Here is a 26,958-nt window from a genome sequence, read left to right as displayed (position 1 = left end):
TTTTCGTTAGAAATACACATTTTATTTCTGTGTGTCAATAAAAAAGTCCCACTTTTCAGATCACAGGATATGAATGCATACAACAAAAAAAGTTGCGCGCTAATCTACTCTTACGATGTCACAATTTAGAAGATCCCTGACCCAGGCCAATTTTTATTTGATTGACATACCCTTCTAGGACTAAGTCCTTACCATTTACATCAGACACAAAATACCTTGTAACAAACAAAATAACTTTCTTCCTAAAAGGTTAACTTTGAAATTTCAGTCCATTCTTACAGGACTCGCACTCCTCCTTCGAGGGCTTCCTGATGGTGAACGACTGAAAGTAAAAGGAAAACGGAAGTTAGAGTATATCAAGTTTTGATTTGGAACTGCTGATAGATATACACACTTGGGGGTATTACTGTATGTTTTTTCCCCCTGAAGGAAACAGAGTGATGTCATCACATCACTATCTGCAGCTGCCTCTGCCCTCAGCTATCCTGCCTCCTCCCCTCCCTCAGGTCGGAAGCTGCATGGCCTCCCCCCACACACCCTGAGCCCCCTCACTCCTTCCACAGAGACCTCTGCCCCCCAGCCTGCTCCTGCTCCCTCCCCACAGCCAGATATCTACCCCCAGAAACAGGGGGATGGCGAGCATAGCAAGCAGGGGGCTGCGCTCCCTAGTTTTCTATAATAACCCAATAATCAGAACTGATGAAGGTAGAGAATTAGTTTTCCTTTTATAACAGATCTTGTAGACATACCCTCAAATTGAGTGAAATCTTACTTTACTATACAATCAATAGTAACTTTTTTTTTAAATGAAACAAAAAACAGGAATATGTAGCACTTTAACAGTAACATCTTGAAAATACAGAAGGCTGTTCCTGAAGTCCATGACAGCATAACAGGAATGGGATAAAAAGGAGGCTACAAACAAGGACCTCAAGAGGTGAGCCACACAGTATAGCAAAGCACAAATTACTCCTATTTCTATGCATTCCTTCCTTCAAGTCTCTTTAGTCAAGTTTGTAACAGCTGCCTCCAAGAGTGAAGACCATACGAATCCTGAGCTAACGAGCAATGTTTATAAATGGCTCAAACTAAAATTAAAAAACTAAGGCTAATAATAAATTATATAAAATAGGCAATGTTATAACAAGTACTCGTGTATTACAAAGGGGAAAAGTCAAGAATTTTATCTTGCTAATACCATGTTGCAACAGACTGTATAGCCATTAGTCAAGATGAGCCAGCAGCAAGAAGGCCTGCACAGTTTGACTTCATTCAACCAGATAGGTGTTTGTTACAAGTAGTCTTCAGATTGTTTTGCTTCACACATTTAATTCATTTCCAGGTGTACGGACAGCCATTTCTTTACTATTCTAATTCAGAGTTTTTACTCTGGTTATCTCTCCCCCCCATCCCTTAAGAAAGTAGGTTCAGTTCACCTGAAAAAGATTTAATTGCAAGCCACAAGCAGCTCATTGCACCTTCTAAAATACTAGTTCATCTTATGATGGTCACTGGGGTTCTTAAATAGCTTAAAATTTATGCCCTGCGCTTAAGATTTTTCATGCTTTAACTCATTCACTTGATAAGCTCAATTTAATGAAACCTTTAGAGAGGATGGAAGTATTATAACCCGAGCTCGACAAATCAGTGTATCTACTTGCCTGTGGCAAGATTTCAGCCGGTCGCCCCATTCACTGGCGGCACATGCATGCGCAATGCGGGTCTGGCGAGTAGATTTCGCCACGGTTTGTCAAGCCCTCATTATAACCATAGCCAAATGCAAGATCCTCACAATACACTCACTTGCAGGGGAACAGCTTTACCAGAGCTTTCCTGTATATTTAATCTCAGTGTTGACAAAAGTTTTCAGGAGAGACCTCTGAAGAAACTACATTAGTTCTACACTCAGCAACCTTTAATCACAATATTCAACTTACCTTCTCTTTGGAGATGGTGATCTGGACTTTGATCGGCTACAAAATAGGAATACAAGTGAGAAAAAAAATACAAGTTGTGTGAAAACAATAGTGAAAAATTCCCCCCAAAAGCCCTAGTCATTTTAAATATGCATCACTGTTTGCAAAAATCCTTTTAAAAGATTTGTATGGGTATCAAGCTAATCCTCACCATCGCTACTACTGAAGCAGATACCTGCATGGTTTCTTATCTCCAGAGGCATTTGGCGAGAGTTCTTTCATCATCATTGTTCAATATCAGCACTGAATGGCTGATGGATAAACATGAGGACGCAGCTGTCAGTCCTGCTGAGCTCAAAAAACCTTTCTACTTCAAGATTTTGAATATGCTGATAACGGTCATTGACTCAGTTGGTGAATCACTACACTTATGGCCTGTGTGGGCAAGAAATATCATGCACTTAGGATAAAAGTGCCTAGTACCATCAAATCATCTCCAAGTCACAACTAGCTCAAGGCTCACCTGTCCCGACAGGACATCAAGCAAATGGCAGCTATCAAGTATTTGGGCAACATCCTGAATCGGTATGTTAAAAAGTGGATAATTAGGTAACCATGTAACCTCTGAAGATCTCAGCAATTACAGTTACATGCTACAGGCTCTACAGTATAGAGCTTATACTGCAGAGCTCGCAGCACAGCTGGCTTGCCAGGATCAGAGCCGGCTGGGCTCCACTCGCAGGGAGCCAGCTGCATTGCAGGCTCTCCAGAATACGCATTATATACTGCAGAGCCAGCATTGCAAGGTGGCACCTGACACACCATCTCCTGCCTGCAGCCCTGCTCCCAGCTTCTGATACAGTGTGCTGCTGCTTCTGATGCAGAGCCCAAGTTTTATCAGTTAACCCAGTGTTTCCCAAATGGTGTTCTGCAAGAAACTTCTATTACAGTAACATTTTATGATTTTTAAAATATTAATATTTAAGCATTTATGAATTATATTGAAAACAATTTTCATTTGTGGTTGCCACGATAAGTGTCCCTGTGTAATACCAGCTTGGCCAGAGTGGGGACAATGATGTCACTACTCAGCGCTGATGTCCGTATATTAGACTTATTAGGGGATCAGCAAAATTCTTGAGTTTAAACAGGTTCCGTGGCCAAATAAAATTGGGATACACTGAGTTAACCATTTCAACGGTTATACTGTTACATCCCTAATCATGAACAGTGCTGGAAGATGCTTAAAACATGTAGCCACTTGTATAAACAGCGGCTGTTGCCATGTTTCAGGTACTTCAGCTGCTTCTGCGGGGACACTGATATCAAGCTTGCTGCTAACTTCCAGAAGCCTCAACTACAGTGTTGAATGGAAGTGAAACACGAGCACTGAGGAAAGCTGAAGACCAAATTGACATTTATGATTCTCATTGTGTGTCAGCTGCTCCATTACCAAGAGATAACAGGATCAGAAATCAGGAGCAAATGCCTCCTTCAGTACTGGTCCTGTTTCACTGGATTTCGTGGTATTGATACAAGACTGGAAAACTAAACAATTCACCACCAACAATCACGTGGACACCAAAAGCCTAGGTGAGGGATGGTCAACCCGCAGCTCGCATACGGCTCCCCCTCCAAAAGTGAGGCTCACGAAACCTCCCCTGCAGCTCGTGAAGCCAGCCCAGCACCTCTAGAAACAGTCCCTGGTGCTCACAAGGGCAGGGGAGCTGTCCAGCGCAGTGATTCAAAATGGCATTGCCAAGATGGGAGACTGATATGGCCAAAAAGCCTGTCTTTCAAAGGGGCAGCATCCTTTTCTCCCCCACCCCCCAACAACTCTGGGGGGCTGGTGGCAAACTCTTCCTCTTTTTTTCTTCTTAAAAATTGCTCAAAAAATTCTGGTGCGGCTCTTCATGTTTTTTCCGCCACTGTTTCGGCTCTCTTCGTTTAATGGCTTGGCCACCCCGGCCTAGGTGGCGCTAAAAGGTGATCAGACAAACAATCTAACCAGATCTTAAGCCCTTTGCCACAGACAGATTTGGGTAGCACTAGGTTTGCAGAGAGGCCATGTTAGGATTTGCCATCATGGATGATCTACACCACTCATGAATTTCAAGTGATTTAACAGCAATGCTGAAGTCAGTCCTGTAATGCAGGAATGCTAGAGCAGAACAAGACAGAGGTAGTAAATCAGTACAGTGATGAAAGCTAAAAAGAGTTAAAATATGAAGTTGGGATAGAACAGTGGTCAGAACAGTGGTCACCAACCAGTAGACCGGGATCTATTGGTAGACCGTGGAGCCTCTGACAGGTGATCCTGACAGGTTTGGCCAGGAGGCTGTCAAGTAACGGCATTTCATTTGTCCCTCTAAATACTACTGTGTTGCTCCTGCCCTCTGCTTTGGAGCTAGCCCTCTAGCCCCTGCAGCCTCTTGCTTGCTGTGCAGGGTACAGGAAGAAGAGGAGGGGGTGCTGATGTCCGGGTGCTTCTCCCTTCACCCCATCTCCCGAGAGCGAAGAGGGCAGGGATAGAGAGAGTCTGCTGGCTGCTTTTGATAGCTGTGCAGGGCCAGAGATGGGGTAAGCCTGGCTTAGTCCCCTGCATCACCACCCAGAAGCCACTGTGCTAAGCAGTGCCCAACTGGAGCCTGCATTCCAAATCCCGGCCCAAGTCCTGAACCCTTCCTGTACCCCAAACCACTGCCCTAGCCCTGAGTCCCCCTGCACCCAAACTCCCTCCCAGGGTCTGTATCTTGAACCACCTACTGCACCTCTACTCCCTGCCCCAGGCTCAGCTCAGAACCCCTCCCACACTCCAAATCCTTTAGCCCAAGATCAGAGTCTGCAGCCACCTCCCCTACATCTCAGCCCTCTGCTCCCAGCCTGATAAAAGTGAGGATGGGAGGGGAGGGAGGAGGAAGAGGATGGAGTGAGCAAGGGTGGGGCCTTGGACAAGAAGCAGAAAGCAGGTGGGGCAAGCATGTTTGAGTTTGAGGTGGATCCTGGATTACATTTAAATTCAAAAAGTGATCTCATGGTTAAAAAGGTTGGAGACCACTTAGGAAGTTTCCCAAATGCCTAAGATGACATTTTATAGCCAGTTACATTTTCAAGTAACAGAACACATTACACATATACAACTAACCATTTTAAATTAGCCAAACAATCTAACTCGCCAACCTCTAGCTTTTCAGACAATACTGTCCTGCAGCTGAACCATCTTCAGCGCAATGTTTTAAAAACTTCTTAAGTCTTCAGCCTTGGTTATGGATAACAGCTGAAGTTGTGACCTAGAGTTGCAATAGCTGAGCTTCATCTCTTTCTGAAAAGACTTCAGTGCAGTATTTCTCTCTCCTGTTCTTTTGAGATCAATTCAGAATCCATCACTACTTATGCAATAGAACATGTTGATACATGTGCTCGCATCTGCGTTTAACTACACTTTTTTCTATCTCTTGGCAACTCTTCTGTGCCAACTGCTTAGAAAATCCTTCAACAAAATCCATTAGCACGAGAGCAGCACCTCCTTAATATAACCACTATCAGAAATTAAGTTCTTCTCTTGAGACTTAAAACTTCCAAGAAGATATGCAAGAAGTCCTCTGGCATCTTATAGACTAACAAGATTTATTGGAGCATAAGCTTTCATGGGCAAAGACCCACTTCATCAGATGCATACTAAGCTGTGCATGCATCTAACGAAGTGGGTCTTTGCCCACGAAAGCTTATGCTCCAATAAATCTGTTAGTCTATAAAGTGCCACAGGACTACTCGTTGTTCTTGCTGGTTCAGACTAACAGCTGCTCCCGATACAAGAAGATATGAACATTCAACAGATTCTAGAACTCTGATAGTTCTACAGCCAAGAGTTCCCATTTGGTCTTCTATAAATAAACAAACAATTAGAACCTTCTGCTTGATTGAAGGTGAAGTTCAATGGAGTATCTGATCAGCTGTTTGTCGGCTCAGCGCAGCAACCATGTAAATTTAAATGAAGCGGTGATTATTTAAATCGTTGCTTCATTTTCCTATGTCCGGTAGCCTAATCTACATGCCTCTGGCAACAGAGGCATGTAGTCTAGGCGTACCCTGAGTATGGCTAAGTTGTTCATGCACATATCTAGCATACATCAATGAATCATGGCATACTGGAGAATGGCTAAATGGATATTTGAAGGGGGAGTGAACTAATGTTAAGTTTCAATATAACATTGAGGCAACAGAAACAGTATTTTAGCATCTAGAGATAGCTCCCTGCCTATAAATACCTTCTCATACACCCACGAGTCTCAAGTTTTCCATTACTGTGAATTTGCACCTGATGCTGTTGTAAGTTTTTTCCAACAAGTCTGGGGGTTGAAACGGCATAAATCTTCCTTGCAATATACTTTCCTAGCATCAACTTTATTTTTACAGGACACTAATGTCTTAGTGCATGATAATGAACTACTTCTCATACATGAACAAATTTTCCCTTATATGCATCTACAGCCAAAAGAACTAATGCACTTGACTACTCCCAAAGTTACTATTAAGTGGCTTTAATTAATCACGGCAACCATCTTACCTGCTTCGTGGCCATAAAGCAGATCTGGATCTGGACCTGGACCTAGACCTAAAGTTTGAGGAAAATTAATGAAAACCAACTCAGCTCCACAATAAGAATTCCTGTATTAATACAGGAATACAGTTAGAAAGGTACAGCATTTGCGGTATAGGTAAAAAATTCCATCAAGCAATCAATACTGCAGCAGTAATTTTATTATCTGAGTAGGATCCTGTTTGCCAGTTTTAGACAGAGGCAGTTTTTCCAAAAAAATCAGAATTCCAACACTCAAACTTGGCAGGTTGAGGTCATTGATAAGCTTACATTATACTATGTAAAAGAATTTTTATTTACATAACTGTTTAGGGCTTTGACCTCAGTACTTAACGCTGTTTAGAGTGCAATTTTCTTCACAATCCTTAAGAACATAACTAAGATGGCAAAATGTATTAAGGGTAGGCCAGAACCTAAGACTAGCTAAACATGCAGTAACAAAAAATAATGAGAACTGTTCCTATAATATTCACTTCAGTTTGAGGGGAAGATTCCAAGTTGATATGTCTGGTCTTAAAAGCTGTCACAATATATTCCCCAAACAAAGAATGAATTTCATATGACCATAAAATATTATGCAATCACTACCATAACAGAAATACTGGCTGAGAAGCATAATACAAAACCATTACCTTGATCTTTTTAAGGAACGTGATCGGGACCTGCGGGGTGAGGCCGATCTAGATCTACGAGGTGAGACAGACCTCGATCTTCGAAGGGAAGCAGACCTAGACCTGGAAAAATTGAAGTCACAGGAGACCCTCACAATTCATGGAATTGTTATTTGCAAATCCATGCATCTCTCCAGTCCAAGCCCTACCTGTTCCTGCCACCAACCTTCCCTCCCCCCCATTGCACCCCATTCCCCAGGCTGGAGGGACAGAAACACTGCCGCACAGCACCCTGCAATGCGACAGTGGGGAAGGCCTGTTGCCTGGCAGTAGCAATCAGCCTGCACTGCCGCCCCGCCCTGCCCCCCGCCACCAAGCCAGAAGGAAGCAGAGCACTCACTCTACTTCCATTCAGTATTTGCTGATTTCACCCTCTGCAGTGGTATCAGGAACATATCCACCACAAAGGGCCAGGATTTTCTGAATATAGTACTATACTTGTCTTTAAAAAAGGTGAATTGGTCATCTGACTTCTTAAGTCAAGCACAAGGCTGTCTGAAACTCACCTCCTTCCGCGGCTTCGGCTGCGTGACCGAGAATACCTTCTTCCTCTGGACCTTGAATGAGATCTAGACCGCGACCTAATGTTAGGTTGGAAAAAGTAAGTATTAGAAAACAATCTTACGCTATTACTGCACGTGAGCCTCTGCCGAAGTTAAAATTTCAGACAACTAATAATTAGTGTCTGTCACTTGGAAAAACTCAGGGCCTATTTGCTTTGAGTATTTTTACTACCTAGGAAAGATGTTAAGCTGAATTACATTTTAGAATTACATTATAATATAAAACACTGTAATGCGTATTTAAAATAAACCTTGCAAGTTTGCAGGTCGACCCTCTTTGGCCCAAGGTCTAGCAGATCTAGACGATCTAGAAGTATCTATAGCCGATCGCTGCATCTAGGTGTTCTCTTCAATCTAACGACGATCAAACTGACAGCCAAATGAGCCAGGGTGAGGCTTGATTGACGCAAGAAGATTTTTCTAGGTGGGAATGTGGTCAATCTGGTGTTCCTCTTTCTAAACCGGAGGGGGGCCCCAATTGAAAGCCAAATTTACTGTTACGGCGATCACCGTCTCAAATTTTCTGCCCTTTAAGAATAAGGTGAAGCTAGGTGTAGATGGCTCGAGGGGATCTGGCCTCTTATGCTGATCACCTCAAGGTCTAGGAGAATCTTAATTGTCGGATTTTGCAAGGCGCCTCAGCATGAAACCTTAAGGCTTGTGACATTCTGAATCAAGGCGACTGACTCAAACGAAGAAACCTGAAAGGTTTTGACCAGGTTGATTGTTAATATATTAACATTGAATACGAAATATCAACACATTGTAAAACCCGCCTGCACGACCACGGCATTCACGCTACGTCACGCGGCAGAACCGTCCAACAAGCCACGTGTGCCCCGCAGCGCGGCCCCGCCCGCCCGCCGCCCGTACCTGCTCCGCCGGCGGCGGCTGTAGCGGTGGCAGTCGTAGGCGTAGTGGCCCTTGTCGCCGCACTCGTAGCAGCGGTCGTTGGGGTCGAAGGGGCGGCGCGCGGGCGGCCGGTCGTAGCGCGAGCGGCGGGGCATGCCCGTGGACAGCTCCACCCGCACGCGGGAGCCGCACAGCACCCTGCAATGCGACAGGCCGTCAGCGGGGGCGGCCGGACCGGGGGGGGGAGGGGGGCGCCGGGGGGGGCACCTACTTGCCGTCCAGGCCCAACACCGCGTCCTCCGCGTCGCGCGGGTCCTCGAACTCCACGAAGGCGAAGCCGGGCGGGTTGCGGGCGATCCACACGGTGCGCAGCGGCCCGTAGTAGCTGAAGGCGCGCTCCAGCTCGCCCTTGCCGGCGCCCGTGCCCAGGTTGCCCACGTACACCTTGGTCTCTGCAAGAGCGGCACGCGTCGCTGGGGCCGCTCGCTCCCCCGGGGCTCCCCCCGCCTCAGAGCCCGGCCGCTCGCTCCCCCGGGGCTCCCCCCGCCTCAGAGCCCGGCCGCTCGCTCCCCCCCCCCCCCCGCCTCAGAGCCCGGCCGCTCGCTCCCCCCCCCCCCCCCCGCCTCAGAGCCCGGCCGCTCGCTCCCCCCCCCCCCCCGCCTCAGAGCCCGGCCGCTCGCTCCCCCCCCCCCCCGCCTCAGAGCCCGGCCGCCCCCCCCCCGGGGCTCCCCGCCTCAGAGCCCGGCCGCCCCCCCCCCCGGGGCTCCCCGCCTCAGAGCCCGGCCGCCCCCCCCCGGGGCTCCCCGCCTCAGAGCCCGGCCGCCCCCCCCCCCCCGGGGCTCCCCGCCTCAGAGCCCGGCCGCCCCCCCCCCCCGGGGCTCCCCGCCTCAGAGCCCGGCCGCCCCCCCCCCCGGGGCTCCCCGCCTCAGAGCCCGGCCGCCCCCCCCCCCCGGGGCTCCCCGCCTCAGAGCCCGGCCGCTCGCTCCCCCCCCGCCTCAGAGCCCGGCCGCCCCCCCCCCCCCCCCCCTCGCCCCGCCCCCCCCCCCCCTCCCCCTCAGAGCCCGGCCGCTCGCTCCCCCCCCCCCCCCCGCCTCAGAGCCCGGCCGCTCGCTCCCCCCCCCCCCCCGCCTCAGAGCCCGGCCGCTCGCTCCCCCCCCCCCCCCCCGCCTCAGAGCCCGGCCGCTCGCTCCCCCCCCCCGCCTCAGAGCCCGGCCGCTCGCTCCCCCGCCCGCCGCCATCTTGGCCGCCCCGCCGCGGGCCCATCCGCGCGGCGGGCGCCCAACGTGCGCAAAATGGCGTCGGCCGCCTACACCCCGCTGCCCCCCGCCCCCCGCTGCCGCCCCTCAGGCCCGCCCGCCACCGGCCCCGCGCGGCCCCTACCGCCTCCATAGCGGCCGTAGCGCGACATGGTTCCCGCTCCAACCGTCAGCCCGAGCCTGCCTCCCCGCGCGCAGGCGCCGCCAGCCCCTTATATAGAGTCGGCGGCCCTCGCGCGTGCGCACAGCACCCCGGCCGCCGCCGCGCGCTGGGAAGGCGGGAAGGGGAACTCGCCCCCTTCCCCCTGTTTCCATAGTAACATGCCAAGGTCGCGAAGTTGTCCCAGCGGGCGGGGACGGGAGAACTTCCGGCCGCGTGCGGTGTGGGCGGGGCGCCGGGCAGCTACGCGGGCAGCAGGAGTCCCCTGGCTATAGCCTGTAGAGCGCGCCTGGGGCATGGACCCTATAGCACCTCCCTGGGGCGTGGACCCTATAGAGCCCCCCGGGGCATGAGGGGCCCTATAGCACCTCCCTGGGGCGTGGACCCTATAGAGCCCCCCTGGGGCATGAGGGGCCCTATAGCACCTCCCTGGGGCGTGGACCCTATAGAGCCCCCCGGGGCATGAGGGGCCCTATAGCACCTCCCTGGGGCGTGGACCCTATAGAGCCCCCCTGGGGCAAGAGGGGCCCTATAGCACCTCCCTGGGGCGTGGACCCTATAGAGCCCCCCGGGGCATGAGGGGCCCTATAGCACCTCCCTGGGGCATGGACCCTATAGAGCCCCCCTGGGGCATGAGGGGCCCTATAGCACCTCCCTGGGGCATGGACCCTATAGAGCCCCCCTGGGGCAAGAGGGGCCCTATAGCACCTCCCTGGGGCATGGACCCTATAGAGCCCCCCTGGGGTATGAGGGGCCCTGTAGCACCTCCCTGGGGCATGGACCCTATAGAGCCCCCCTGGGACATGGGGAGGAGGCCAGCCCCTATAGAGCTCCTGTGGGGTATGGAGGGGGCTGAATGGCAGTAGGGCTATGTGGGGCTGGGACTCATTAAAGCCACTCTTGGGTACAGGGGGTCCTGAGCCCCAATAGAGGGAAGGGGGATGGGCTGGACTGCAGTAGCTGGCAGGGGGAGGAGGTGGCTAGCCTCAGTACAACTCACAGAGGCATGGGGGGGAACAAGGGATTCCACTAGACTAGAGCTAGGTGGGGGGAGGCTTCAGTGGCCCATGTAAAGTTATGCATGTGCTTGAATAAATATTCCCAGGAGGGAGAACCGAGTCATTTTTTCAGCCATGTTCTGTACTTTCTTAACAGCTTCTTTCTGCTAGTTCAGGTTTGTCTGGACAGAGACTCTGCTCATGTAGTTGTGTTGGGGTGATGAGGCCTGAGGCCATACAGATCCAACAGCAGAACATGGACTTGAGTCCTAAATGGGAACTTCTGTCTTTGACACATATGAAGAAATTCTGGGCATCCTGTGTCATGGCTTGAAACGGGGCACTTCAGAGTCTTGTACAATGTGCTGCGATCAGTTATGGAGCATTACACATGTAAATGTCTCCTCACTGGGTCAGTGTCTTACATAGTGAAAAGCACTCTCTTATTTCATGTTCCAGAGAACGTTATTTAACTTAAAAAAATCATTTTGGAACTGACAATGAGCAAAAGGGCAGGGAGAGGGTCCAGAGTGACCTAGACAGATTAGAGGATCGGGCCAAAAGAAATCTGATGAGGTTCAACAAAGACAAGTGCAGAGTCCTGCCCTTGGGACAGAAGAATCTCAAGCATTGGTACAGGCAGGGGACCGAGTGGCTAAATTGCAGTTTGGCAGAAAAGGCCCTGGGGATCACAGTGGATGAGAAGCTGGATATGAATCAACAGGGCGCCCTTGTAGCCAAGAAGGCTAATGGCATATTAGGTTGCATTAAGACAGGCATGTCCAAAGTCCGGCCTGCGGGCCAATTGCGGCCCGTGTTCCGGTTTAATACGGCCCCACAGGTAATTTGGCAATATCTATCTTTTATGGCCCCCAACGAATCCATATGTATTGAGATGAATACACTGTAAAATCTCAATGTCAGTTGGTCTAAATCAGTTATAAATATATTTGGACACAACATGTATACTTGGTGTTATGTTCCTGTTCATATTTTTTGAACTTAAAAGTTGACAGACAACCTTTATTACCAATAATATGTAATGTACTTTACAATGTTCCTGACGTATATTTCAGCTTCCTGGATTTTTTTTTCATCTGGCCTTCAGATATGAAAGGCAGAGTGATTTAACACCTGTTTAGATTTGTCATCCATGTGACGAAATGAAAAGTATGCCGTTTGCAATAAACTTTGCATAAAATAGTTAATTTGTGTTTAATTTTAATGGTTCAAAGAATGTCAGGCAAAATGGTCGGCCCTCACGCATGTTCACTTCATAAAATCTGGCCCTCTTTGAAAAAAGTTTGGACACCCCTGCATTAAGAGGAGCATTGCCAGCAGATCCAAAGATGTCATTATTCCCCTTTATTCGGCTCTGGTGAGGCCACATCTCGAGTATAGTGTCCAGTTCTGGGCCGCCCACCATAGAAAGGATGTGGACGCATTGGAGAGGGTCCAGCAGAGGGCAACCAAAATGATGAGGGGGCTGGAGCACATGACCTATGAGGAAGGGCTGACGGATTTGGGTTTGTTCAGTCTGCAGGAGAGAAGAGTGAATAGAGGATTTGAGAGCAGCCTGCAACTTCCTGAAGGGAGGTTCCAAAGGGGATGGAGAGAGGCTGTTCACAGTAGTGACAGATGGTAGAACAAGGAGCAATGGTATCAAGTTACAGTGGGGGAGGTCTACGTTGGATATTAGGAAAATCTATTTCCCTATGAGGGTGGGGGAAGGACTGGAATGGGCTCCCGGGGGAGGTGGTGGAATCTCCATCCCTAGTAGTTTTTAAGACTCGGCTTTACAAAGCCCCAGCCAGGTTGATTTAGTTGGGATTGGTCCTGCCTTGGCAGGGGGCTGGAGTTGATGACCTCCTGACATCTCTTCCAACCCTATGAAACTTTTGATCTTCTGTCAAGTACAAATCATGCCAAACCAACCTAATTTTTGACAGGGATGGTGGGGCACTAACAACACTATCAAAGTAGGAAATTAGGTTAGGAAATGTATGGAGCTTCAGTTTTCAGCTATTTGTTCTTATGTTTTTTCTGATAAATTAAAGCCCTTTCAGGTCTGATATTTCTCCTGTGAAGACACGTATCCAGTGTAATCAAGTCACCTCTCTCACTATGCAGTTCATTCAGATTAGCCCTGAGGGTCAGCCTACCACAGGGACACAGTCTCACAGCTCAGCCAGTGACCATGTCCTCATTGGTGTTGCACTCATATATGTGTCAGCAGGACATCTGGGGCACATCTTTTGGTTCTTTATTGTGCAGTAAGCTGGGTCACTCTGATTTTTTCCAGGTGAGCAGGGGGAGAACTGGTCTGTCCCAGGCACAGAGATGGACTGTGGAAATGCACTGGAGGACGGTCAGCGCTCAAATGAGTTAGCCTATCTCCTCACTGCAAAGTGGGCCCATTTCCAGCCCAAATGAAAGCTGCTCCAGCCTGTAGCCCCAGCCAGCACAGGTGCAAAGCAATGCTTAGGCCATATCTCCTGAGCTGGAGGGTCCATGCTCTGGTGATCAATCCTCCTAAGTTTGATTTAACAGATCCAGTAGAACCGCTAATCTCAACACCAAGGGCACCCGTTGGCACCAGTACTCCTTGCTATCACACGGAATGAGGCAAGTTGATGGGCACACTTCTCCTGTTTGCCACCCACTGCGGGTCAGTGCATGCTACACAATTCATGTAGCCGGAGTTGTGTACCTTGCATCAATTTTTCTCTGCCAGTATAGACTTGGCCTCAGCTGAGGTAAAAGGGGTGTGTGGGTGGGCGTGTGTGAGAGAGAGAGAATGGGAGGCAGGTCAGGGCATTATCTGGGTGAGAGCCTGGGCTAACATTGCCATGATGACTCCAGAGGGCATTCTGTGCCAAAAACTTGAAAGTTCTGCACAAGGTATTTTAAAATCCTGCAAGTTTTACTTGCAGAATAAACCCAGACACTCTGGGTGCAAGTTTTATTTGTTGATAAATAAATGCACCAGTCCCTGGCTGCACAAAGGTGGAAGATCCCGGTGCAGCCTCCCCACCCCCAGGACATGGACTCAGCAGCGAGGCTACACCCTGCATCCATCCCTGACACGAGGCCTGTGCCTGCCCCAGGAACATCCTCGCATAGGGCCATGTCCTTCTGGCAGATGCACAGGATGGGGTAGGCAGGCTCAACCAGGCAAGATCCAAGTGTGAAGGGCTCTCTGTTAGCCAATCTGGGTGCAGGTGGCACAGGGGAGGAGTCTCGGTGTGGGGGGGATCTGGATGCACAGAGGCTTATCAGCAGGGTTTCATGTGCAGGGGCAATGGGACTCTTCAGGGACTGATGGCTGAAGTTGGTTGGGACTCAGCAGAGGGGTCTGGGTTTGTGGGTGTCAGTGGAGGGGTCTGGATGTGGGGGCTCAGGTTTGGGTCATGAGGGATCTAGAAGGACAGGGGCGGCTTGGCAGGGATGTTGAGGTATGGGAGGTCCAGATGCAAGAGAGTTAGGGGAGCAGCTCTGGGGAGAGATAAGGTGTGATGGGGGTTGGAAGCAAGAGAAGTTGCTGAGCTTCTTGCTTCCAGGGGAAGTTTCTGGGTTGGGGCTGACAGTCCCAGTCACTCCTTGCAAGGGAAGAGGAAGTCCCCTCCCCTCCTGCCTCCAGCCTGGCTGGGCCTAACAGCTGATCCTAGCTCAGGGTGGGAATCCCTGCTAGAGGGGATTTATCCTTCTGCCGGATGCTACAGGTGCCTGAGAGGATGCAGCTGCACTGCCAGGGAGTGGTGCCTGACTGCTCCTGCAACTTCCCCTTCACTTCCAGGAAGGCTTTTTTCTGCAGGGAAGCAAAGAAACCTGCACAGGTTATCAGTTCTGTGCAGGAGTGGTGCAGAACTTCCCCAGGAACAGAAGACATAACCTCAGTCTTCTTTTAGATAAACTAGACAAATTGGCCTCTTGGAGTCTCTTATTGGACAGCATTTTCTCCAACCTGAGTTCTGTTTTGGGGCCCTTCTGCACCCTCTCCAATTTTTTTAACTTTTTAAAAACTTGAACCCAACTAGACATAGTTCTCCACTATTGGTCTCCTCCGTGCCACATGCAGAGGTACAATCAACTCCCCCCTCCTACTCACTGCCCTATTTACACATCCAAGGGTCACAGTAGCCCTCTTTGCCACAGAATTGCCCTTGAAGCTGATGTTGGGTTGCTTGTGCGCTATGACCCCTAAATCCTTCTCAGAGGCACAACTTTCTGCAGGGATGGCCTGCATCCCATGTCCAGTGAGGTATAATTCTGCATGTGGCTGTATTAATTCACCTTTTGTTTGACTGGCACCGGCTTTCCAAGCAAGCCAAGTCGTGCGTATGACTGTCCTCTCCTCCTCAGAATGTACTCCACCTACGTGTAGGAATCCACAGGTAGGAAGAGAGCAATTAGAGGTGGACACAGAAGTGAGGGACTCTGCCAGGCAGACAAGTGTCCCATGAGACAGTGGTTTTAGATAAAGAAGAAGGATTCCACAGACTAACATGTCATTTGTACCAAATAGCGATTTTGATAACATTATAGTAGGTAGCACAAACCCTCCCTGCTTCCAGCTCTACAGCGGTTCCACCATCTAGTCCCTCACAAACAGAACGAGCCGGAGCAGCTAACGCACAACAGCACCCTCACTCCTGTCACCGAAGAGCAGGTCGACCAGGACCAGAGAACAGCTCCTAACTGAAGGGGAAAGGCATCTCCCCGTGTGAAACAGAAGAGTTTTAGACAAGCAGTATCTGCCCACTTGTCCATTACTGCTGTGCTGCAAGATGGCCTTGGATCAAGCTCTGGACTCTGGACAGAATAATTTCATTGGAGCTGCTGCAGTCTTCTGGCCCGTATGGCGGGTCGACAGTTAAGACACCGGCCACACACAGTGTTCTTTGTGACTCGCCTTGTTCTGTGACAGGGATGTGATTGGACTCCAGCCAAGTCTTCAGGCTGCTCTTCCTCTTCTCCAGTTCTTCATGGCCAAAAGCTTTGCTCTCCTCCGGCATGAATAGGCGAGCAAGCCGCTCCTTCACTTCATCATCCCCCTCATTCACTATTTCAACTGTCTGTACAGCATGACCCAAGATGGCGGAGACAGAAACTTTTCCATCCTCCAGGAGCTTCACTAGAACAATACTGCCAAGAAAGAGCACAGACCATTCCATAAAAGTCATTAAGTAGGAAAAGAGAGTGAGAAATCTAAGTTACGTTGTTCAAAAATGGGTGTTTAGAATGTAGCTCATAAATACATAACCAGTTTGCCGAAATTGGAGTTCTCATTAGAAGTCACTTTAAAATCATGACACAATCAGGCAAAATTCAGACACCTGTTTTTGAAAATCTTGGCCCTCCCCTATGGTCTATTTGCATATACACGCTATGCAGTGCATGGCAGAATATTCCATGCAAAACAAGAACACTCATACAACAAAGCTAGGGTTGGGAAATCAAATATTCTAGAGACAGGCTGCAAGTGCAAACTTGACACAGGGTTCCTGAGTGCCCAGGATTATTATACCCTCATTTTTAACAACTTGAATGTTGAAAGCCAGAAGCTAGAATTCCCCACTGTAATTACCATGCAGTGACATGTAGTCAACTTATCCCGTTAAGGTGTTTGCAAAGGAGGGGAGATTCTGTCTGTTCGTGATATAAAAGGTGCCAGAATGCTTTTTGTGGGGCGGTTGTTTCTGCACTGGAAAAATCAGGTCTCATTTCCCCTGGAAGACTCGCTGTGTAACTAGCCGTGCAGAGGAAGGGCACCACTGCAGCCAGACATGGTACAGCCGGAGACAATGTCTGCTCTGTGTACCTTCCCACTGCACACCACTGTAAGGTGCACAGCGTAGTCTCTATTGCTGGGAGAGCGCTCTGCTGGCAACAAAATAAGACCACCCCAAACGAGGGACACTCGCTTCATCAATAGGCGAGTGGCTCCTGCTGATAAAGTGACCACACAGGCGCTTTTTGTTGTAGTTCGGGGGATGTTTTTCACACCCCGAGCAACAAAAGTTTTCACAATGAAAGTGGAGTTTAGATATGAGCTGAGCAATTGCAGTGGAAGGAATCCAGTGCAGACTCCACAAGGTGCGAGAGGGCCCCGCTACACTAGACAGTGACACAGATGCATCAAGATCTCTAAAGGGAGTTCTCCTGTTGGCTGAACGTACTACAGTCCCTGCAGCAGCATCAGCTACATTAACAGAAGCTGTCTCCCCAATGCTGTGCTCTGCACAGCCGCACTTCTGTGGCTGTAGCTTCCGTCACCCAGGGAGGCGACTTCTCCCTTTGAGGGACGCCGGCAGGAGCTGTATCGTAGACACAGCCTGAGGCATTGCCATGCTGAGCATCCTAGTGCATAACTTCCAGGTGCCTAGAAAAAAACACCATGAAAACAATGGTGCAATCTGCAAAGCCTGAGGCAGACACTAGGCTCCCTATACGATCAACCAGGAGAGACGGGAGTCTCTGAATGTGATCCACAATAGCCAGCGTGCTAGGCAGGTCCTGCTCTAAGCCAGCCAATAGGAGATGCTGACCAGAGAGGTGTGCTAAGCCCCATTCCTCCCTTCAGGAAAAGGTGCCTACGGCTTTGGTCTGCACTTGTCAACTAGGGACTGCTTCTCAGAGACAGGCAGTAAACACACCCAGGCTTTGTCTACCCTGGCAAATGAACGACAAAACTTTCATCGCTCACAGGAGCCAAGTCCTCCCTCCCCTAAAAGACAAGTTTTCCCCCACAAGTGCCCGTGTGAACGGCAGGCTCTCAGCCGGAGCATTCTCTTGCTGAGAACACAGTGCAGCTAGCTGGGGTGCGTGTGGGGGGATTTTTCCACAGTGCCACTCTGAATAACTAACTAGAGGGGGATTGGAGTGGGAGGGGAAGAGAGGACCCTGGATCTCCTAACTCTGGTGCCTGAAGCACTGGGCTATAGAGTCCCTGTCCCTCTATCTCTATCTCCAGCCCACTATAGAGCTGCACAGAGTCACGGGGGGAAAGTGGGAATGATTCTGTCCTGCTGTGCTTGGGGTCTCAGCCTGAGTCCCATACCCCTACTCCACTATTTATCCAGAGCGGAGCAGCTTCAACAGGGTAGACTGAGCGGACCCCATTTCACTGCCCTGTAATCCAGCAGCTAGAGCACTCGGCGGTGAGAACCTCCTGTTCAAATCCTCGCCCCCCCTCTGCCAGTGGGGGGAACTGAACCGAGGTCCCACATCTCCTGCGAGTGCTCTAGCCTCCAGACTAAGTTATAAGGGGGTGGGGCATCACCAACACCTCCTTCGGCCAGGCTGCCAGTGGAGCTGAGCTGGCAGCCAACCCCTGCACACACCGACTGAATTGTGCCCTGCCCATGAGGTAGGAGTTGGACGCTTCTCTCCTGCCAGTTTGTGAACTGCTCTGGGGCATAGGTCAGACAGAGGCATCTGGCAACAGTGCCCATGCCCAGCAGCAGAAGGGAACCTTTAGGGCCTGTGGAGTTTGGAGGAACCAAAACTGGGATTTCGGTGTCTAAACCCCAGACATAGGCACCTGAGTACCTTTGTGAACCTGGGTCTTGCTCAAGTAGCAGAGCGCTAGCCGTGTTAGTCTCAATCTGCAAGAACAGCGAGAAGTCCTGTGGCACCTTATAGATTAACAGATTTATTGGAGCATAAGCTTTCGTGGGCAAAGACCCACTTCATCAGATGCGTGTGACAAAGTGGGTCTTTGCCCACGAAAGCTTATGCTCCAATAAATCTGCTAAGTCTATATAGTGCCACAGGACTACTCGCTGTTTTGGGTCTTGTTGTTAACAAAGAACAAGTTTTAAACACCATTCACCTCAGTTCTGGCCCGCAGCTGAGGGTAAAAGATCTTTGTGACTCACTCAAGCCCTGGACCCGCTAGTTACTGGCTCAGACTGCTCCCTTCCCAGCTCTGATCTCCTGAGTCCCACCACACCCACAATGAAGAAAATACTTGATTGTTCTAAGACAAATGCTAAAATGACAGATGCTATTTTCCTCTTTGCCAGCTACCTGGCAGGTGAATTCTGTGCTAGCACGGACACAAGCTAGAGTCATTATCCTCCGAGTAGGCCAGTTTCCTGGGAGATGCCCGACTAAAGAAAATAGCCTGGTTTAGCCTGGCCCAATGACATGTTCTGGGATAACTGAAATTTCTACAGCCCCTTTCATACAAACTGCTTTACAAAGGATACAGACACAAGACCACAGGATTGCAGCCACCTTGACAGGGAGAACAGTCACCCAAGGACACAGGAAACACACAGCAAAGGTAAGTTCCTGCCAATGCCCCCCCCCCTCCACCCCGCCTCAATTATTTCTCAACATATACAGACCCAGAGCAGCAGACTTTCAATTCCCAGGTAAATAATTCAGGGTCTTTACACATCCTGTCCCCTCTCAAACATCCTTTCTTTAGTTAAAAACACTTTGTTTGGATATAAACATCCCCTTGCAGTGTTGTCTGCCTAAAATCACTTGTGCCAGCCCATGAGAACAGTAAACAAATGTATCTACTTCCATTGTCCACAAGTGAAATATAAAATGATTTTTTAAAATTTGCTTTTCATTATCTGCAGTCTCAACTGTGGTCTGCATTGTTGCAAATGAGTTCACCAGATGGACTACAACACAGGACTGGTGACATGTAACAGGAAAATAGGCTTTTTAAGGTGCTAAGATCCCTTTAATATTTCCCCTTGGCTTTCTCTTGGATGTGATCAAGGTCAAATGCACTCTATGGTTAAAACCAGCACTGCAGAGAAGTAGTGATGATGTCTGCTGAAAATCCACAGCAAAACTGGTATGAATCAAGATCAACCTAGCTCCTGGGTTCCATCTGTCCCCCAAGCCCTGTCTCGCAAGGAAAATGACCATTAGAAATCATATGAATGATCCTCATGACTCCTCCCCTCTCTCACTCCTGCCTCACCAGGTAGCCCAGATACAGAATTATGGACCCACGTCCATACGCCATTTCTGCACCAAACATGTTTGCTCCAGGTGAGCTTCTTCAGTCTTTCCCTGTCAAATCACCATTCTCTTCGTTATGAGTGAATCACAAGTTTGTACTTACTTCGCAGAAACTGGGTCAATTGTTAAGACCCATCCTTTGTATTCATGTTTCTCAGCAGCTGTGACTTTTACTTCTTTGTTCACGTACGTCTGCCAGTCCAAAGGGTTTTTCCTCTGCCAGTCACTCATACTGCCCACTCACTGAACCTAAAAAGCAAACAGTGTACATGAGAACATAAGAACAGCCACAGTGGGTCAGACCAAAGGTCTATCTAGCCCACTATCCTGTCTGCCGACAATGGCCAATACAGATGCCCTAGAAGGAAGGCTCACAACAGGTAAACCTCACACGATCCCTCTCCTGTCATCCATTTCCAGACAGAAGGTAGGGGCACCATTTTACCTATCCTGGCTAATAGCCATTGATGGACCTAACCTCCATTAATCTATCTAGCTCTTTTTTGAACCCTGTTACAGTCCTAGTCTTCACAACATCCTCTGGCAAAAGCGACGAGGAGTCCTGTGGCACCTTATAGACTAACTGAAGTGTAGGAGCATAAGCTTTTGTGGGCAAAGACCCACTTCATCAGATGCATGCATCTGACGAAGTGGGTCTTTGCCCACAAAAGTTTATGCTCCTACACTTCAGTTAGTCTATAAGGTGCCACAGGACTCCTCGTCGCTTTTGCAGATTCAGACTACCACGGCTACCCCTCTGATCCTCTGGCAAGGAGCTCTACAGGGTTGACTGTGCACTGCATAAAGAAAAACTCCCTTTTGTTTGTTTTAAACCTGCTGATCCTTAGTTCTTATATTGTGGGAATAAGTAAATAACTTTTCTGATTACTTTATTCACTTTTTCCATACCAGTCACGATTTTCTAGACTTCTATCATATCCCCCCTTATTCTCCTCTTTTCTAAGATGAAAAGTCCAAGTCTTTTTAATCTCTCTTCATATGGGACCCATTCCAAACCCCTAATAGTTTTTGTTGACCCTTTCTGAAACTTTTCCAATGCTAATGGAGCTTTTTTGAGATGAGGAGACCACATCTGTACACAGTATTCAAGATGTGGGCATACCATGGCTTTATAGAGGCAATAAGATATTATCTTGTTCTCTATCTCTTTGTTAATGATTCCAAACATTCTGTTTGCCTTTTTGACAGCTACTGCACACCGAATGGATGTTTTCAGAGAACTATCCACAATGATTCCAAGATCTCTCGAGTAGTCGCAGCTAAATTAGTCCCCATCATTTTGTATGTATAGTTGAGATTATTTTTTCCAATGTGCATTATTTTACATTTATCATTAAATTTTGATTGCCATTTTGTTCCCCAATCACTTAGTTTGGTAAGATCTTTTTAAAGATCTTCACAGTCTGCTTTGGTCTTAACTATTTTGAGCACTTTAATATTATCTACAAATTCTGCCACCTCCCTGTTTAACCCTTTCTCCAGGTCATTTATAAATAAGTTGAATAGGATTTTTCCTAATACGGACCCTGGGGGGATCCCACTAGTTACCTCTCTCCATTAGGGAAAGTTACCGTTTATTCCTACCCTTTGTTTCCTATCTTTTAACCAGTTATCAATCCACGAAAGGACCTTCCCTCATATCCCATGACAACTTACTTTGTATAAGAGCTTTTGGTGAGGGACCTTGTCAAAGGCTTTCTGGAAATCTAAGTACACTATATCCACTAGACCCTCCTTGTCCACGTTTGTTGACCCCCTCAAAGAACTCTAGCAGATTAGTAAGGCAGGATTTCTTTTACAGAAACCATGTTGACTTCCCCCCAACATATTATGTTCATCTATTTGTCTGACAATGTTATTCTTTACTATAGTCTCAACTAACTTGCCCGGTACTACTGACATTAGACTTATTGGTCTGTAATTGCCAGGATCACCTCTTGAGCTCTTTTTAAATATTGGCATCATGTTAGCTATCTTCCAGTCGTGGGCTGAGTCTAGATTGACAAGTTTTTCCGCAAAAGCAGGTGCTTTTGCGGAAAAACTTGCCCGCTGTCTACACTGTCCGCTTTGAATTTGCGCAAGAACACTGACGATCTAATGTAAGATTGTCAGTGTTCTTCCGCAAATACGACTCTCCTGTTCGGGAAAAAGCCCTCTTGCACAAATGCTTTTGCGCAAGAGGGCCAGCATAGACAACTGAGAACCATTTTGCGCAAAAAAGCCCCGATGGTGAAAATGGCGATCGGGGCTTTCTTGCGCAAAACCACATCTAGATTGGCACGGACGCTTTTCCACAGAAAGTGATTTTGCGCAAAAGCGTCCGTGCCAATCTAGACACTCTTTTCCACAAATGCTTTTAACGGAAAAACTTTTCCATTAAAAGCATTTGCAGAAAATCATGCCAGTCTAGATGCAGCCATTAGGTACAGAAGCAGATTTAAAGGATAGGTTACAAACCACAGTAAATAGTTCTGCAATTTCACATTTGAGTTCTTTCAGAACTCTTGGGTGAATGCCCTCTGGTCCCGGTGACTTGTTACTGTTAAGTTTATCAATTTGTTCCAAAACTTCCTCTAATGACACCTCAGTCTGGGACAATTCCTCAGATTTTTCACCTAAAATGAATCGCTCAGGTTTAGGAATCTCCTCAATATCCTCAGCCGTGAAGTCTGAAGCACAGAATTCATTTAGCTTCTCTGCAGTGACTTTATCATCTTTTAGTGCTCCTTTAGCATCTCGATTATCCAAGGGCCCCAATGGTTGTTCAGCTAGCTTCTTGCTTCTGATGTACTTAAACATTTTGCTATTACTTTGAGTTTTTGGCTAGCTGTTCTTCAAACTCCTTTTTGGCTTTTCCTATTGTATTTTTACACTTCATTTGGCAGACAGATAAATAGTGACAAATTTTTGAAGTGCTTATATAGGAATGCTAGAAGTCTAAATAAAAAAAATGGGTGAACTAGAGTGCCTAGTTTCAAAGGAGGATATTGATATAATAGGCATCACAGAAACTTGGTGGAATAAGGACAATCAATGGGACACAGTCATACGAGGGTACAAAACATATCGGAAGGACGGAACAGGTTGTGCTGGTAGGGGAATGCCACTATATGTGAAAGAAAATGTAGAATCAAATGAAGTAAAAATCTTAAAATGAGCCAAAATGTTCCATAGAATCTCTATGGTAGTAATTCCACACTCCAATAACAAGACTATAGCAGTAGGAATATATTATCAACCACCTGCCCAGGACAGTGATAGTGACTATGAAATGCTAAGGGAGATTAGAGAGGCTATCAAAATAAAAACTCAACAACAGTGGGGGAATTTTCAGTTTGCAGTGGGCATTTGATTGCCCTTTGGGCCAGGTCACTCTGGCTGCTGCGGGCAGTGCTCTTGCTTCCAGCCTCCTGTGATAGCTGATGTGACGACATGGATGGGTCACCTGAGGATTCCCTGCTCTGTTCACTCCCTCACTTTGAAGGACCTGGCACTGACCACTGTCAGCAAACAGGATCCTGGGCTAGATGGACCCTTGGTCTGGCCCAGTCTAGCCACTCTGATGTTCTTATGACATCATTCTTGTGCCTACCCTGGGTGGTACAGAGCTGAGATGCACAATCTGCCTTAAGACGCACCAAGGACATTGGTCAGCAGCAGCAGAACTGCTTCTGTTTCTAGGTTGGGGCAGGAGAACATCTCCTTTCTCCAGGGCCCCTCCATGCAAACTGACTGGCAGTGGAAGAGGGAAATAAAGACTCTTTCTTATTGGGTATTCGAGTCATTACTCAACTAATCACTCCACACACACACACACCCTCGCCTCTGTATCAGAGGCAGCAAGAGGGGGAGGAGAAGCCAGTCCTGGGGGGAGCTGGCTTAAAAGCTGGCTCCCCCAAGCATCGTCTCCGAAGGGGGATAGGGAAGGCAAAGGCGCAGTGGGGGACACGGTCCTCTGCTTTTTAATTGTAACAACAGCCTGGCACCTCTTACAGCATTTAAAAATGCAGAGCCACAGCGCGCCCCCATTATCATTGAATCCAGTAGTCAATGGAAATTTCATCGCTTACGATTCACTTACTAACTGCTATTTAACATCCATAATTTCTTCACTGTGCAGAGACAGGAAGAACTGGGAGTCTACCATGTCTATGCCAGGTCCTGCCCACTGTATTGGGGGAGGAAAGCACCAGCAGACAGGAACAGCCCTGCACTTCCTAGACCCCTGTATCTGGCTCCGGAAGCCTGCAGTTCCCTCTCCGGTTTTCAGAACCACTGCTTTAGTATCCAGCGTGCAAAGTGCCTTGCTCCGGGTGCGCTCGATACTGTACAGAAGAAGAGTGTCCCTGCCATGCAATGTGCACTGCAGTCTAAGCCCCTCAGTCATGCGCGGATGAGGGTTACTCAGGGTGCAAACACAAGGCAGCTCGGAGCTGTACACAGGGTCCAAGCCCAGAGCATGTGGCTCAGCAGTGTCCACTGGGGAACCCTGCTCCCCCTCCCAGCCCAGCGCATGCGGCTCAGCTGTGTCCACTGGCGAACCCTGCTCCCCCCCCGGCCAGCAGCGGGCCCCCCCCAGCGCATGCGGCTCAGCTGTGTCCACTGGGGAACCCTCCTCCCCCCCCAACCAGCAGCGGGCCCCCAGCCCAGCGCATGCGGCTCAGCTGTGTCCACTGGCGAACCCTGCTCCCCCCCCCCCGGGGCCCCAGCCCAGCAGGCCCCCAGCCCAGCGCATGCGGCTCAGCTGTGTCCACTGGCGAACCCCGCTCCCCCCCCCCCCCGGCCAGCAGTGGGCCCCCAGCCCAGCGCATGCGGCTCAGCTGTGTCCACTGGCGAACCCCACTCCCCCCCCCCCCCGGCCAGCAGCGGGCCCCCAGCCCAGCGCATGCGGCTCAGCTGTGTCCACTGGCGAACCCCGCTCCCCCCCCCCCCGGCCAGCAGCGGGCCCCCAGCCCAGCGCATGCGGCTCAGCTGTGTCCCCTGGCGAACCCCGCTCCCCCCCCCCCCCCGGCCAGCAGCAGGCCCCCAGCCCAGCGCATGCGGCTCAGCTGTGTCCACTGGCGAACCCTGCTCCCCCCCCCGGCCAGCAGCGGCCCCCCCCAGCCCAGCGCATGCGGCTCAGCTGTGTCCCCTGGCGAACCCTGCTCCCCCCCGGCCAGCAGCGGCCCCCCCCAGCCCAGCGCATGCGGCTCAGCTGTGTCCCCTGGCGAACCCCGCTCCCCCCCCCCCCGGCCAGCAGCAGGCCCCCAGCCCAGCGCATGCGGCTCAGCTGTGTCCCCTGGCGAACCCTGCTCCCCCCCGGCCAGCAGCAGGCCCCCAGCCCAGCGCATGCGGCTCAGCTGTGTCCCCTGGCGAACCCTGCTCCCCCCCCCGGCCAGCAGCGGGCCCCCAGCCCAGCGCATGCGGCTCAGCTGTGTCCCCTGGCGAACCCCGCTCCCCCCCCCCCCCGGCCAGCAGCAGGCCCCCAGCCCAGCGCATGCGGCTCAGCTGTGTCCCCTGGCGAACCCTGCTCCCCCCCCCGGCCAGCAGCGGGCCCCCAGCCCAGCGCATGCGGCTCAGCTGTGTCCCCTGGCGAACCCTGCTCCCCCCCCCCCCCAGCCAGCAGCAGGCCCCCAGCCCAGCGCATGCGGCTCAGCTGTGTCCCCTGGCGAACCCCGCTCCCCCCCCCGGCCAGCAGCAGGCCCCCAGCCCAGCGCATGCGGCTCAGCTGTGTCCCCTGGCGAACCCTGCTCCCCCCCCCGGCCAGCAGCGGGCCCCCAGCCCAGCGCATGCGGCTCAGCTGTGTCCCCTGGCGAACCCTGCTCCCCCCCCCGGCCAGCAGCGGCCCCCCCAGCCCAGCGCATGCGGCTCAGCTGTGTCCACTGGCGAACCCTGCTCCCCCCCCCGGCCAGCAGCGGCCCCCCCCAGCCCAGCGCATGCGGCTCAGCTGTGTCCCCTGGCGAACCCTGCTCCCCCCCCGGCCAGCAGCGGGCCCCCAGCCCAGCGCATGCGGCTCAGCTGTGTCCCCTGGCGAACCCTGCTCCCCCCCCCGGCCAGCAGCGGCCCCCCCCAGCCCAGCGCATGCGGCTCAGCTGTGTCCCCTGGCGAACCCTGCTCCCCCCCCCGGCCAGCAGCGGGCCCCCAGCCCAGCGCATGCGGCTCAGCTGTGTCCCCTGGCGAACCCTGCTCCCCCCCCCGGCCAGCAGCGGCCCCCCCCAGCCCAGCGCATGCGGCTCAGCTGTGTCCCCTGGCGAACCCTGCTCCCCCCCCCGGCCAGCAGCGGGCCCCCAGCCCAGCGCATGCGGCTCAGCTGTGTCCCCTGGCGAACCCTGCTCCCCCCCCCGGCCAGCAGCGGCCCCCCCCAGCCCAGCGCATGCGGCTCAGCTGTGTCCCCTGGCGAACCCTGCTCCCCCCCCCGGCCAGCAGCGGCCCCCCCCAGCCCAGCGCATGCGGCTCAGCTGTGTCCCCTGGCGAACCCCGCTCCCCCCCCCGGCCAGCAGCGGGCCCCCAGCCCAGCGCATGCGGCTCAGCTGTGTCCCCTGGCGAACCCCGCTCCCCCCCCCCGGCCAGCAGCGGCCCCCCCCAGCCCAGCGCATGCGGCTCAGCTGTGTCCCCTGGCGAACCCCGCTCCCCTCCCCCGGCCAGCAGCGGCCCCCCCCAGCCCAGCGCATGCGGCTCAGCTGTGTCCCCTGGCGAACCCCGCTCCCCCCCGGCGGCGCTGAGCCAGGCCCGGCTCCCACTCACCGACTCCGCCGCCGCTGGCGAGGGCCCGGCGGGCACGCGAGGCTCCTGCTCCCCGGGCTCACGGGCCGCCCGTCCGAACAGCGCGGGGCCGGGGACCGAGCTCGGGCGCCCGGGGAAGGCCCCGTTCCCGTCGCGGGGAGACGCGCGCGAGCCGCAGGGGCGGGAGCAGCCGTTGGGGGGGGGGGGGGTAACGGCTCACGCGGGCCC

General features: G+C 51.3%; 2 protein-coding genes across 2 annotated transcripts; both read right to left on the bottom strand.

The window, feature by feature from the left end:
* Positions 1-10,140, bottom strand: LOC102462714 (serine/arginine-rich splicing factor 7). The gene is made up of 8 exons (XM_075925836.2): positions 9,983-10,140; positions 8,874-9,054; positions 8,624-8,800; positions 7,694-7,768; positions 7,149-7,250; positions 6,484-6,531; positions 1,938-1,973; positions 1-322 (listed from the first exon to the last, which is right to left on the bottom strand). Exons 1-8 carry the CDS (start codon positions 10,008-10,010, stop codon positions 265-267), a joined length of 705 nt encoding a protein of 234 aa, XP_075781951.1. The 5' UTR covers positions 10,011-10,140; the 3' UTR covers positions 1-264.
* A 5,384-nt stretch (positions 10,141-15,524) lies between these two features.
* On the bottom strand, positions 15,525-26,953 carry GEMIN6 (gem nuclear organelle associated protein 6). The gene is made up of 3 exons (XM_075925837.2): positions 26,752-26,953; positions 20,111-20,256; positions 15,525-16,161 (listed from the first exon to the last, which is right to left on the bottom strand). Exons 2-3 carry the CDS (start codon positions 20,236-20,238, stop codon positions 15,786-15,788), a joined length of 504 nt encoding a protein of 167 aa, XP_075781952.1. The 5' UTR covers positions 20,239-20,256; positions 26,752-26,953; the 3' UTR covers positions 15,525-15,785.
* Between the last annotated feature and the right edge of the window lie 5 nt (positions 26,954-26,958).

This window comes from Pelodiscus sinensis, chromosome 3 (assembly GCF_052426305.1).
Source record: "Pelodiscus sinensis isolate ZL-2025 chromosome 3, ASM5242630v1, whole genome shotgun sequence".
In the NCBI taxonomy this organism is placed as follows: domain Eukaryota; kingdom Metazoa; phylum Chordata; order Testudines; family Trionychidae; genus Pelodiscus; species Pelodiscus sinensis.
This window is presented reverse-complemented; position numbering and strand designations above follow the sequence as displayed.

Excerpts from the sequence above, each read along its gene's own strand:
- GEMIN6 (XM_075925837.2), bottom strand. The coding sequence starts at position 20,238 with ATGAGTGACTGGCAGAGGAAAAACCCTTTGGACTGGCAGACGTACGTG. Across the intron at positions 16,162-20,110 it reads ATTGACCCAGTTTCTGCGAA|TATTGTTCTAGTGAAGCTCC; the intron begins GTAAGTACAAAC and ends CTTTCTTGGCAG.
- LOC102462714 (XM_075925836.2), bottom strand. The coding sequence starts at position 10,010 with ATGTCGCGCTACGGCCGCTATGGAGGCG. Across the intron at positions 6,532-7,148 it reads CGTTCCTTAAAAAGATCAAG|GTCTAGGTCCAGGTCCAGAT; the intron begins GTAATGGTTTTG and ends CTCAAACTTTAG. Across the intron at positions 323-1,937 it reads TCACCATCTCCAAAGAGAAG|TCGTTCACCATCAGGAAGCC; the intron begins GTAAGTTGAATA and ends TTTTACTTTCAG.